This window comes from Salmo salar, chromosome 20 (assembly GCF_965601325.2).
Source record: "Salmo salar chromosome 20, fSalSal1, whole genome shotgun sequence".
Classification (NCBI taxonomy): domain Eukaryota; kingdom Metazoa; phylum Chordata; class Actinopteri; order Salmoniformes; family Salmonidae; genus Salmo; species Salmo salar.
This window is the reverse complement of record NC_138310.1, coordinates 1,336,610-1,351,463: the sequence shown is the minus strand read 5'-3', so window position 1 is coordinate 1,351,463 and position 14,854 is coordinate 1,336,610. Positions and strand designations below refer to the sequence as shown.

Below are 14,854 nucleotides of genomic sequence, written 5' to 3'. Positions count from 1 at the left end.
TCATGAAACAATGACATCTTGTTTAAAAACAAAAAGGGCACATGACTTCTGATAAAGGTGTGAGTGACATCCTTCCTGTATCCAGGTGACAACAGTGATTCAGGGGTACAAAGCCTGTATTTCATTCCTGCTACTGAAAAGATGTATAGTTTTATGGCTTAGTTAATGGTTTACTGGTGAAGGACTGAAGAGGGAGCAAAGTCCATCACCTTTCTCAGTTTGATAGACATGAGACTCTTTTAGTGAAATAGTAAATACAATCCGACATGGTAAATACTGTACATATGGAAAGAAATCACAGCAGAGCTATAGCCTGGAACTCAAGACAAATGCACATTTTATTTGAATCAAATAAACTAAATGGTTTTCTTTAATCTACAACAAATATTCCTGTACACACACACACACAGAGTCTACAAAACATGAACACCTGCTCTTTGCAGGGACCAGTGAATAATGAGTGCTCTTGAAAATAGACATCATATACACGTGTATCATCATATAAAAGCACGTGTAGATGTGATATCATTGGTTTTTGACACAATAGCTCCCTCGCCATCCCCTGTAGTGACAGTGGGAGGGGTTTCGTGACCGTGTGGTTTTCGTATCTTAGGGTTTAGGCCTCCACCTCAGCATTTGGGGAGATGATGACGACCTGTAGGCTCCTGGGTCCGTATTCACATATAATCTTACTGATTATGATGTAAAAAGGTTAAACTAATTCTAGATCAACACTTTGTTGAGTTACACTAGGGCCTGTATTCACAATATGTCCCCATTGTGTCCTCTCTTCTCTCACAAACACATACAAGCATGATTATCACAAAAGCCCTGCATTATTTTGTAGTGTGTGTGTATAAGTTAGTGAGAGAGAGCACTGAATACAGATGGCATTTACATGTGTGAGTTTGAGAGACAAACGTAGAGCTTGTGTGTGTGGGGTAAATGGAGAGTTGGGCTTTGGTTTGTGTGGCCAGCAAGGCTGTTGATACTACATTTTTACATTTTAGTCATTTTGCAGACGCTCTTATCCAGAGCGATTTACAGTAGTGAATGCATACATTTCATTTGTTATTTTTTTAATATATTTTTTATTTATTTTGTACTGGCCCACAACCCTGGCGTTGCACACTATGCTGGCGTTGCAAACACCATGCTCTACCAACTGAGCCACAGGGAAGACCTACTATTAACAATCTATTGTCATCTGTTAATTTATACATACATTTATACATAAATTAACAAGGCCAGTCCATCCATATGCATTCACCCAGTCCAGTGCGCTCTACAGGGGGCCGCTGCCACCGTTTCCTCCCCCACCAGGACCCTTCGTCCTAAGGTCGTGCCACACCTTTACTAGAGGCTCGCGATTCTTCCATATCAGCTCATGGCCATACATGATGTACCAGCTACAAAAAATAAATCAGAGAGAGAGAAAATAGGTGAGGAACATATAGAGATAAGAAGAGAGGTAGAATGACAGAGCTTAAACGAGAATAAAATAACATATCTTAATTTGACAATTTTTGGCTGTCGTAGTACCCAATCCAATACCACAGATGTACATGATAGGTTGGGAGCAGCACAGGGTAACAGAAGAAGAGTGGTGCCCCTGGAGCAGTTTTGAGGGGGAGGGATGGGGTAGAGGATTAAGTGACCCCCAAACAAAAATTGTCAAAGCCGGGGTATTGTGGAGAAGATGGTCAAACGACAGCTAGCTTGACTAGATGTTGAGATGTTTTGTTGCTGCCCTGTGAAACAGTCATTTTAATGGGGATGAGTTTGTGAGAGAGTAATTGAATAAGTGAGTGAGAGCAGACAGACAGATGGACTTGAAGCTGACTTGCATGCCAAAAAGTTTTCCACCTAGCTGAACAGAGTGAGACTTACATGCCAAAAATAGCTCCACCTAGATGGGCCGCGTGGTCGAAGTACCGCCATCCTAAAACTAGACCTGCTGTGTCCATAGCTACTATGGCTTTCAATGCCTGGACAGGAGAAAAAGGATGGTGTGAATAAACAGGACAGCAAATAACTTCCTGGAGTGACACTTACATTTTAGTCATTTAGCAGACATGCTAATCCAGAGCAATTTACAGTGCATTCATCTTAAGATAGCTAGGAGGGACAAGCACATATCACAGTCATAGTAAGTATATTTTCCTCAATAAAGTAGCTATCAGCAAAGTCAGAGCTACTAAGGGGGAGAAAAAAAAGTCAAGTGCGAGTGTTAATTCACAAAAAGGCATTTTTATTTATTTATTTGGGATTATTTAAATTGCTCTTTTGCCAAGAATCAGTGATCCAAGTCCTTGAGAGCTCTCCTGGTGTGTGCATCCTTCAAACAGCATGCTTGATGGCAATTTTGTTGTTAGTCAATGTCAAAGCTTGCTTGCAAGAGCTGCCCTCTCCCGATTGGCTATCAGGCGGCAGCGTTGCTGAAATTTGCATAAACTTGGGAAATGTTTGAACTTTGGTCACTAGCTCTCTAGCTCCGGTGTCTCCTCCTTTATTTGAAAATGACTGGTTGCTGGTAGCTAGGTGGCTGATTATCACATAAGACACGGGTCACATAAGACACCCTACTAAAGGCATTTCACAAAAGCCACAATAAGACCAAATCCTAATTGTCAAAACACATACCAAATCAGACATCGTAACAAAAATCTGAAATACCAACAATACTAAATCCCCAAGTAGCATAAAAATGGGTGCAAAATGCATACATTGTGATGCCAGAATGATAATTGTAAACATGCACATCGAAGGACAGTTTGTGACTACATTCTGATTCTGTACCCTTCTCCTGAACTGTACACATGTACACTCAAGTGATGAGGGGGAAAAAATAGATATACACTGAACAAAAATAAACGCAATATGCAATAATTTCACAGAGTTACAGTTCACTATAAGGAAATCAGTCAGTTGAAATAAATTCATTAGCCCCTAATCAATGGATTCACATGACTGGGCAGGGGCGCAGCCATTGGTGGGCTTAGGAGGGCATCACTTGGGAGCCAGGCCCACCCACTGGGGAGCCAGGCCCAGCCATTAAGAATGAGTTTTTCACCACAAAAGGGCTTTAATAGAGACAGAAATACTCCTCAGTTTCATCAGCTGTTTGGGTGGCTGGTCTCAAAAGATCTCGCAGGTGAAGAAGCAAAATGTGGAGGTCCTGGGCTGGCATAGTCAGACGTGGTCTGCGGTTGTGAGGCCGGTTGAACGTACTGTCAAATTCTCAAAATTTACGTTGGAGGCGGTTTATGGTAGAGAAATGAACATAAAATTATATTTATTTGTCCCGAGCAGAAGGTGCACCTGTGTAATGATCATGCTGTTTAATAAGCTTCTTGATCTGCTACACCTGTCAGGTGAATGGATTAACTTGGCAAAGGAGAAATGCTCACTAACAGGGATGTAAACAAATTTGCACAAAATGAGAGAAATAAGCTTTTTGTGCGTATGGAACATTTCTGGACCTTTTATTTCAGCTCATGAAACATGGGACCAACACTTTACATGTTGCATTTATATTTTCGTTAAGTATAGCTCAATATCGCAATTTCAATTTTTGAATTAGTTTCCTGTACCTGTACCAAAATTCCAGTATTTTTCCTTCATAGCTTGTTCTCCATCTTTTTAAATAGGGAACCAGCACTTCTATGATTTCAGCACTTTTATTTCCATGACTGATCAAAACTTATTTTCTCATGGCTCTCTTGCCCTTCTGCAGCAGCAATATGTTTGGAACATCGAATCGACATAAAACCAGTATCGAATTGCAATATATGGCATACAGTTGAAGTCGGAAGTTTACATACAATTAGGTTGGAGTCATTAAAACTCATTTTTCAATCACTCCATACATTTTTTGTTTAACAAACTATAGTTTTGGAAAGTCGGTTAGGACATCTACTTTGTGCATGACAAGTCATTTTTCCAACAATTATTTACAGACAAATGATTTAAATTATAATTCACTGTATCACAATTCCAGTGGGTCAGAAGCTTACATACACTAAGTTGACTGTGCCTTTAAACAGCTTGGAAAATTCCAGAAAATGATGTCATGGCATTAGAAGCTTCTGACAGGCTAATTGACATCATTTGAGTCAATTGGAGGTGTACCTGTGGATGTATTTCAAGGCCTACCTTCAAACTCAATGCCTCTTTGCTTGACATCATGGGAAAATCTAAAGAAAACAGCCAAGACCTCAGAAAAATTATTGTAGACCTCCACAAGTCTGGTTCATCCTTGGGAGCAATTTCCAAATGCCTGAAGGTACCACGTTCATCTGTACAAACAATAGAACGCAAGTATAAACACCACGGGACGACGCAGCTGTCATACCGCTCAGGAAGGAGACGCCTTCCTAGAGATAAACGTACTTTGGTGCGAAAAGTGCAAATCAATCCCAGAACAGCAAAGGACCTTGTGAATATGCTGGAGGAAACAGGTACAAAAGCATCTATATCCACAGTAAAACAAATCCTTATTGACATAACCTGAAAGGCTGCTCAGCAAGGAAGAAGCCGCTGCTGCTCCAAAACCGCCATAAAAAAGCCAGACTACGGTTTGCAACTGCACATGGGTACAAAGATCGTACTTTTTGGAGAAATGTCCTCTGGTCTGATGAAACAAAAATAGAACTGTTTGGCCATAATGACCATCGTTATGTTTGGAGGAAAAAAGGGGAGGCTTGCAAGCTGAAGAACACCATCCCAACCGTGAAGCACAGGGGTGGCAGCATCGTGGGGGTGCTTTGCTGCAGGAGGGACTGGCACACTTCACAAAATAGATGGAGTCATGAGGAGGAAAATTATGTGGATATATTGAAGCAACACCTCAAGACATCAGCCAGGAAGTTAAAGCTTGGTCGTAAATGGGTCTTCCAAATGGACAATGACCCCAAACATACTTAAAAAAGTTGTGGCAAAATGGCTTAAGGACAACAAAGTCAAGGTACTGGAGTGGCCATCACAAAGCCCTGACCTCAATCCTATAGAAAATTTGTGAGAAGAACTGAAAAAGTGTGTGCGAGCAAGGCCTACAAACCTGACTCCGTTACACCAGCTCTGTCAGGAGGAATGGGCCAGAATTCACCCAACATATTGTGGGAAGCTTGTGGAAGGCTACCCAAAATATTTGACCCACGTTAAACAATTCAAAGGCAATGCTACCAAATACTAATTGAGTTTTGAGCCAAAGGTTTTGATAATGACACAAATATACATTTTCACAAAGTCTGCTGCCTCAGTTTGTATGATGACAATTTGCATATACTCCAGAATGTTATGAAGAGTGATCAGATGAATTGCAATTAATTGCAAAGTCCCTCTTTGCCATGCAAATGAACCCCCAAAAACATTTCCACTGCATTTCAGCCCTGCCACAAAAGGACCAGCTGACATCATGTCAGTGATTCTCTCGTTAACACAGGTGTGAGTATTGACAAGGATAAGGCTAGAGATCACTCTGTCATGCTGATTGAGTTTGAATAACAGACTGGAAGCTTCAAAAGGAGGGTGGTGGTTGGAATCATTGTTCTTCCTCGGTCAATCATGGTTACCTGCAAGGAAACACGTGCTGTCATCATTGCTTTACACAAAAAGGGCTTCACAGGCAAGGATATTGCTGCCAGTAAGATTGCACCTAAATCAACCATTTATCGGATCATCAAGAACTTCAAGGAGAGCGGTTTAATTGTTGTGTAGAAGGCTTCAGGGCGCCCAAGAAAGTCCAGCAAAGTTGATTCAGCTGCGGGATCGGGGCACCACCAGTACAGCGCTTGCTCAGGAATGGCAGCAGGCAGGTGTGAGTGCATCTGCACGCACAGTGAGGCAAAGACTTTTGGAGGATGGCCTGGTGTCAAGAAGGGCAGCAAAGAAGCCACTTCTCTCCAGGAAAAACATCAGGCACAGACTGATATTCTGCAAAAGGTACAGGGATTGGACTGCTGAGGACTGGGGTAAAGTAATTTTCTCTGATGAATCCCCTTTCCGATTGTTTGGGGCATCCAGAAAAAAGCTTGTCCGGAGAAGACAAGGTGAGCGCTACCATCAGTCCTGTGTCATGCCAACAGTAAAGCATCCTGAGACCATTCATGTGTGGGGCTGCTTCTCAGCCAAGGGAGTGGGCTCACTCAAAGAATGGCACCAACACATCCTCAGAGCAACTTCTCCCAACCATCCAGGAACAGTTTGGTTACGAACAATGCCTTTTCCAGCATGATGGAGCCCCTTGCCATAAGGCAAAAGTGATAACTAAGTGTCTCGGGGAACAAAACATCGACATTTTGGGTCCATGGCCAGGAAACTCCCCAGACCTTAATCCCATTGAATTTGTGGTCAATCCTCAAGAGGTGCGTGGACAAACAAAAACCCACAAATTCTGACAAACTCCAAGCATTGATTATGCAAGAATGGGTTGCCATCAGTCAAGATGTGGCCCAGAAGTTAATTGACAGCATGCCAGGGAAGATTGCAGAGGTCTTGAAAAAGAAGGGTCAACACTGCAAATAGTGACTCTTTGCATCAACTTCATGTAATTGTCAATACAATCCTTGACACTTATGAAATGCTTGTAATTATACTTCAGTATTCCATAGTAACATCTGACAAAAATATCTAAAGACACTGAAACAGCAAACTTTGTGAAAATTAATATTTGTGTCATTCTCAAAACTTTTGGCCACGACTATGTAAACTTCTGACCCACTGGGAATGCGATGAAAGAAATAAAAGCTGAAATAAATAATTCTCTACTATTATTCTGACATTTCACATTCTTAAAATAAAGTGGTGATCCTAACTGACCTAAGACTAGTATTAAATGTCAGGAATTGTGAAAAACTGAGTTAAAATGCATTTGGCTAAGGTGTATGTAAAACTTCCGACTTCAACTGTAGATAGGGAAATAGTCGTAGTGTGAGTCGACCAAGCACAGGTTAACTACTTATGATTTTATTGCGATTCAATGTTCCAAACATATTGCTGCTGCAGAGGGGCAAGAGAGCGACGAGAAAACAAGTTATGTATATAAACTCAGCAAAAAAAAGAAACGTCCCCTTTTCAGGACCGTCTTTCAAAGAATTCGTAAAAATCCAAATAACTTCACAGATCGTCATTGTAAAGGGTTTAAACACTGTTTCCCGTGCTTGTTCAATGAACCATAAACAATTAATGAACATGCACCTGTGGAACAGTCATTAAGACACTAACATCTTACAGACGGTAGGCAATTAATACATTTTCTTAGGACGAGGTCTAAGGCTAAGTTGTTGACAACTTGGAAATTGGAGGGTGCCCAATTCAAATAAATAACAGTAATAATTATGGATTATATACATTTAGGAACATACAAGTGTCTTATATCTGTTAAAAGCCTAAATTCTTGTTAATCTAACTGCACTGTCCAATTTATAATAGGCTTTACAGCAAAAGCATGCCTAAAATGTAACAGGCACTTTTGGGTGTCAGGGAAAATGTATGGAGTAAAAAGAACATTATATACTTTAGGAATGTAGTGAAGTAAAAGTTGTCAAAACTATAAATAGTAAAGTAAAGCATAGATACCCCCCAAAACTACTTAATTAATACTTGAAAGTATTTTTACTTACGGTAAGTACTTTACACCACTGGTGGTGAGTAGGCATTGTCTACTAATCTACTAATCTAATCATATGTTGATGTTGGGGGTAGTGCTGGAGATGACAAATGTGAAGTTGAAAATGTTCCTTTAAATCCCTGAGTGAACACTTCTGGAGATGGGTAGAAAATCAAAATGGAGCTTCTGTGTGGTTAAGTGTGCTGTAAGGGTTGTTCACTCACATTGCCTGCAGAGAAAGCATACATCGGGAGGAAGATGATTGCCAGCTTAGCCTCTGGCATTTTGGTACAGACGGCAGCCAAGACTGTCATGATGGCTCCTGACTGGAGAGGACAGGAAGTGATGTCAGAAACAGGAAGTAAAGGGGAATTCCGAAGGGAGTCTAAAATGTTAGTGCTTACCGCTCCAAGAGAGGGACCTAAGCGCCCGCTGGCTGTCTTACACACATAGCTGAACATCGTAGAGATAACACCTTGCAATGAGAAAATGATTATTTATCTGAAAATGAATCTGTACTTTCAGGATTAGTAATCTGTCTATTACATTCTGCCGTTTGTCTCTCACACACGTGCTGGTACCTGCAGACACGTAGACAGCCATGAACTGCTCCCTGCCTAGCATGGAGACGATGCTGGAGGAGAAGCTCCAGAGGACATACATGTTGGCCGCCATGTGGAAGAAGGAGTAGTGGCTGAAAGTGGACAGGAGCATGGGGAAACACAGGGTTTCTGTGGGTAGGGTACAGACAGGAGGAGGAGATCAGGGAAGTGTCCAATAGGAACGGGGAGGGATCTACAATAATTTTTCCTATAAGAAATATTTTCATTGCAAAACGTTTCGCTAGGGTTTGCTACTGTGTGCACTATTTCCTATTGGACAAGTCTTTTCAGATTATAATCGGTCTATAGAGGCTGTATATTTGTTACATTTTATTTATTTTTTATGCCGTTTTTACTGTAAGAGGTAAGATTTTTTAATATACATGTCAAATAAACTGGATCTCTGTCAGTGTTAATAGTAATAAAGTGCCATGATTAGGGCCTCTAGTTTTGCCTGACCATGTGACCTGACCAGGAAAAACTATAGCCTATAACAAGGGCTCCAGATTTCCCTGGTCAGGTCAAGAAAAACTCAGGGCCCTAATCCTGACACTTATTACTATTAACACTTCCTGAGGCAAAGATCAAGTTACATGTGTATTTGTCATGATACGATAGGACAGTTTCCCCTACTCACTGGAGGCAGGGTTGGATGTGAAGTATTTGATCATAGAGCGCTGGAGGGATGGCACTCTCCAACAGCAAAACACCACAGCATTAGCAGCTATGATCCCTGAGAGAGAGGATAGGAGTAGAAAAAGACAGAATGAATGAGAGATGAGAGATTAGTCGATAATGAAAGATGGGGGGAGGTGCTGACGGGTGGAAAAAGATGGCAGGATGTTCCCTTGAGCAAGGAACCTAAACTGCACATTGGGTGCTGTACTGCGGCTGCCCTCTGCCCCAGCCTTTCCAACATATCGTAATTTCCGGACTATTGAGCGCACCTGAATATAAGCCGCACCCACTAAAAAAAATTCATTTTTTATTTTGAACAGGTGCCTACCGGTACATTGAAACAAATTAACTTTACACAGGCTTTAACGAAACACGGCTTGTAACAAAAAATTAAAAATTTGCAGTAAACAGTAGTCTACCAAGAAAGTCATTGCTCCAGACCAAGCTCCCGTGCAGCAGCTCTTTTTCCTTTTCCAACAGCCAGATCAATCGCCTTCAACTTGAAAGCTGCATCATATGCATTTCTCCGTGTCTTTGCCATGATGAGGGTGACAAAATGACTACCGTAATCAGAATGATGGGAAGTTTGAGAGCACTCGATTTAATCTAAACAGTAAACAAAAAAGTTGTTTGACCTTAACCCGTTTGGCAATTTCATTGGTCTAATGAAAGCTTCATGCCGCCAAAAAATTGAGCATGTCACGGAATGTGTTTAAAAAATATATATATATATTTGAAAGCGGGAAAAATCCATATATTAGCCGAGTCATTGTTTAAGCCGCGAGGATCAAAGCGTGGGAAAAAGTAGCGGCTTATAGTCCGGAAATTACGGTAATGTGTGATTTGAAGTGGTTGGGTACATTTCTGTCTTGTACAGACAAAAAGTATATATCATTTTTTATTTATTTCACCTTTATTTAACCAGGTAGGCAAGTTGAGAACAAGTTCTCATTTACAATTGCGACCTGGCCAAGATAAATTATCTTAAGATAGAGAGGGTAGTAGTGAAAGTGAGAATCATCATCTCCAAATATCTGTATCAACTAGGTTCTATCGAGAGGACACAAGAAAAAACATAATGGGCTTCAGTACAGACTAACCTGTAACAGTACGTTGTCCCTCACTCAAGCTGTTCCACCACTGGTTGATCTGTAACAGAAACAGAACCGGTCTAAAAAAACAGCCACAAATGTAGTGAAACCTGGGTTGTGTTCATTAGGCACTGAACAAAATAAAACTGACTGAAACAAGGAGAGACAACCTGGTCCAATAAGGAACGTACATTTTAGTTTTCTGTTGCAAAATGTTTTAAAACATTTTCTGTTGTGTGTAGTAATGACCACAACCCAGCATAGGGAATCAACTCCCTAAGACATCAGTGTGACGACAGTTCAGCAAGAAAAGAGAGGGGGAGCATTGCGATATTTGGCCTAGCAAACCTGGGGGGGGCATTGAGATATTTGGCCTAGTGTGAGTGGCAAAGTGCACAACTTGGGCCAAATCAACCCTTTTCCTTATGAAACTTGGAAGATCCCAGCCCCGCAAAATCATAATTCGTCCAAATAATCACCGGAAGAATTGCTCCTCGCAACCCTCATATCCCATTCAGTTTCAAATGGCGGAGAGACTATAACCCCTAACCCCTGTTCCAGGGACCCTCTGCTGCTCCCAGCCTGTTGTACTGTATGTGTATGTTGTGGGGAGAGGCCGGGTACTGCGACAGCAAAATAAAAAATGTCCAGTATAATGTATCAATAAAGATGTATACAAAATAATGGGGCATGGTATAAAAAATATGAAAAAAGGATCAACCCAGTATCATGCATGTTTTGACCCATCCTTCAGCTCACCCGTTTGCGAAGATCCCCCTGTTTCTGCGGCCGTAGTTTCTCCAGCCAGTTGGCCCGTTCCTCGTCAAAGTAGCTCTGGACCCGGGACTTTAGTGACTCATACTGCCAGATGGCCGCTGTGCCAAATGAACAGGCTGTAAACTATCATAGTGTTAGTCCTCCTTATTCCGTCAGTGCTGTGCTGAATTTGCCAATAGACGTATTGAGGTCTCTGTGACTGCAACAGTAATAGCCGTTCAGTGTGTAACAGGTAATGCAGTTATATTGTACTGTGTTGTAGTATAGCTTATCGAGTAGTGTTTGTTTAGTTAAAGAAAGACCTAAAAACCTACCCCTATTGTGAACACCAGGGGCTTGACCAGTCTGCCAAAGCTCCTGGGGTGTGTGTATGCCACTGAGGGCTCCACGGGGGGAGATACACCCCTCTTGTGGATGAGCCTTTCACTGGGCTCTGTGTGTGAGGGCCCTGTCTCCTCTATGACCCCCTTCTTGGTCTTTGTCTCCTTCGCTGCTTTCCTGAAGCTACATCTCTGTTGAGTGTTGAGGGTGAATCTAGGAAAAAGCATAAACAGGGAAGAGTAAGAGCTAGATGATTGGTCAATTAGTTAGCTATAACATCTGAGTAAAAGGAGAAATGGTTTCAATCCTCCTTCTAAAGAAAAGAGAAGTGATTTTGAAAGTAGAGGGAGGAACTTACTAAGTTACTCTGGATAAGAGCATCTGCTTAATCAGTGTTTTTTCATCTTAGTCCTGGGGAGTGGAGTTATTGTTATTGCCCAAGCTCTACCTAATTCCACTAATAAAAGGTTTGATAATGAGTGATAAGTGGAATCCGGGGTGTATTAACTAGGAACCAAAGGGAGGCAAACATAAGCAAAGGGATCGGGGAGGGACGGACCTAACTGAATTTTGTCCGATAGTAACTAGTTCTTTGCAAAACCTTTTCTGTTGCAAAACCTTCTGCAGTGTAAAACGTTTTGCTACTGTTGTTGCTAATGAACACACCCCAGGTGTGTAGTGCTAGGGCAAAAACTAAAATGTGCAACCCTTTTGGTCCCCAGGACTAGTGGTGTAGAGTAATTAAGTAGTACTTTAAAGTATTTTTACTTAAGTCATTTTTTACTTACAACATTCCTAAAGAAAAGAATGTACTTTTTACTCCATACATTTCCCCTTATACCCAAAAGTACTTGTTACATGTTGAATGCTTAGAGGGACAGGAAAATTGTCAATTTCACGCACTTATCAAGAGAACATGTGGTCATCCCAGCCTCTTATCTGGCAGACTCACTAAACACAAATGCATCGTTTGCAAATGATGTCTGAGTGTACCCCTGGCTATCCGTAAATTTGAAAAACAATAAAATGGTGCCGTCTGCTTTGCTTAATAAGGAATTTGAAATGATTTATACTTAAGAATATTTTAGCAATTACATTTACTTTTGATACTTAAGTATACAGTGCATTTGGAAAGAATTTAGACACTTTTTAAAATTTCCCTCAATCTACACACAATAGCCCATAATGACAGAGCAAAAATAAAAAAGTAAATATAACATTTACATAAGTATTCAGACCCTTTACCTAGTACTTTATTGCTGCACCTTTGGCAGCAATTACAGCCTCAAGTCTTCTTGGGTATGACGCTACAAGCTTGGCACACCTGTATTTGGGGAGTTTCTCCCATTCTTCTATGCAGATCTTCTCAAGCTGTCAGGTTGGATGGGGAGCGTCGCTGCACAGCTATTGTCAGGTCTCTCCAGAGATGTTCGATTGGGTACAAGTCTGGGCTCTGGCTGGGCCACTCAAGGACATTGAGACTTGTCCCGAAGCCACTCCTATATTCTCTTGGCTGTGTGCTTAGGGTCGTTGTACTGTTGGAAGGTGAACCTCTGCCCCAGTCTGAGGTCCTGAGACCTTTGGAGCAGGTTTTCATCAAGGATCTCTCTGTACTTTGCTCAGTTCATCTTTCCCTCAATCCTGACTAGTTTCCCAGTCCCTGCCACTGAAAAACATCCCATGCTGCCACCACCATGCTTCACCGTAGGGATGGTGCCAGGTTTCCTCCAGAAGTGACACTGAGTTCAAGCCAAAGAGTTCAATCTTGGCCAAAGAGTTCAATCTTGGCATCATCGGACCAGAGAATCTTGTTTCTCATGGTCTGAGAGTCCGTTAGGTGCCTTTTGGCAAACTCCAAGCGGGCTGTTATGTGCTTTTACTGAGGAGTGGCTTCCGTCTGGCCACTCTACCATAAAGGCCTGATTGGTGGAGTGCTGCAGAGATGGTTGTCCTTCTGGAAGGTTCTCCCATCTCCATAGAGAAATTCTGGAGCTCTGTCAGAGTGACCACCGGGTTCTTGGTCACCTACCTGACCAAGGCCCTTCTCCCCCGATTGCCCAGTTTGGCCGGACGGCCAGCTCTAGGAAGAGTCTTGGTAGCCAGTCAGGGCTATGGAACCCTGCCCTGTGCACTGGACGTGCTACCATGTCCCTGACCTGCAGTTTTGGACTCTCTCTCTACCGCACCTGCTGTCTCTAACGCTGAATGATCGGCTATGAAAAGTCAACTGACATTTACTCCTGAGGTGCTGACCTGTTGCACCCTCTACAACCACTGTGATTATTATCATCATCATCATCTGACCCTGCTGATCATCTTGGCCATGTTCTGTTATAATCTCCACCCAGCACAGCTAGAAGAGGACTGGCCACCCCTCAGAGCCTGGTTCCTCTCTAGGTTTCTTCCTAGGTTCTGGCCTTTCTAGGGAGTTTTTCCTAGCCATCGTGCTTCTACATCTGCATTGCTTGCTGTCTGGGGTTTCAGGCTGGGTTTCTGTACAGAACTGTGTGACATTGGCTGATGTAAAAAGGGCTTTATAAATACATTTGATTGATTGGTGGTTCCAAACTTCTCCCATTTAAGAATGATGGAGGTCTTTGTGTTCTTGGGGACCTTCAATGCAAAAATAAATGTTTGGTACCCTTGCCCAGATCTGTGCAAACACAATCCTGTCTCAGAGCTCTATAGACAATTCCTTCAACCTCATGGCTTGGTTTTTGCACTGACAATTGTGGGACCTTATATAGACACGTCTGTACCTTTCCAAATCACGTCCAATCAATTGAATTTACCATAAGTGGACTATACTCAAGTTGTAGAAACAGCTCAAAGATGATCAATGGAAACAGGATGAACCTGAGCTCAATTTCGAGTCTCATAGCAAAAGTTCTGAATATTTATGTAAATAAAAGGTATTTCTGTTTTATATTTTTTTATACATTTGCAAACATTTCTAAAAACCTGCTTTGTCATTATGGGATATTGTGTGTAGATTGATGATTTGTTTTATTTAATCAATTTTAGAATAAGGCTGTAACTTAACAAAATTTCAGGAAAAAATATCGGGGCGTCTGAATAATTCCAGAATGCACTGTATTTATAACCAAATACTTTTACTCAAGTAGTATTTTACTGGGTAACTCACTTTTACTTGAGTAACTTTCTATTAAGGCATCTTTACTTTTACTCAAGTGTGACAATTGGGTACTTTTTCAAGCATTGCACAGGACCAGGATTAAGAAACACTGTGCTAACTGTAAATTCATTATTTTATATTTACACGGCAGAATTTGTAAAACAACAACAAAGGACTTTTTGGGAGCTCCCAAAAGATTGCTAGTTACATGGCACAGAAGAAGTCCAACTAATCAAACAATATTCCAATGGAAATACTGAAGTAACAAGCAGCCACCGATATTACTTCAACTGTGGTTGCAAGAACTAGCGGACTGTGGCACCACTAGCAACATATCTCAAAGCTGTTCATCATCATGATAACCTACAGTAGTTAGCTCTTGCAGCCGCTAGCTGAGTTTTAGATATAATTTCTAGACTGACAATACATACATCAGTGGTCAAGATCTCAGCCATGGGCAAAATGCATTCCGTACACCATACCTGTTTCCTCTGGTTGCTGTACTAATGATGTCAGCCCTAGCCCATCTTAAAACGCAACCCCTCCACGCCATGTTCGTGAGCGGGTAACCCGAATGACCCCTCCTTCATTCGCTACCGGGTCAACAGTCGAAAACAGCCAAACATAACCGGGTCATAAT

General features: G+C 41.7%; 1 protein-coding gene across 1 annotated transcript; it reads right to left on the bottom strand.

Moving 5' to 3' along the window:
* Positions 1 to 319: 319 nt before the first annotated feature.
* On the bottom strand, positions 320 to 14,852 carry LOC106579790 (presenilin-associated rhomboid-like protein, mitochondrial). The gene is made up of 10 exons (XM_014159972.3): positions 14,697 to 14,852; positions 11,072 to 11,291; positions 10,740 to 10,880; positions 9,990 to 10,038; positions 8,849 to 8,944; positions 8,191 to 8,340; positions 8,014 to 8,084; positions 7,834 to 7,935; positions 1,891 to 1,988; positions 320 to 1,409 (listed from the first exon to the last, which is right to left on the bottom strand). The coding sequence occupies exons 1-10, from the start codon at positions 14,765 to 14,767 to the stop codon at positions 1,286 to 1,288; spliced, it is 1,122 nt and encodes a 373-aa protein (XP_014015447.1). The 5' UTR covers positions 14,768 to 14,852; the 3' UTR covers positions 320 to 1,285.
* Positions 14,853 to 14,854: the final 2 nt, after the last annotated feature.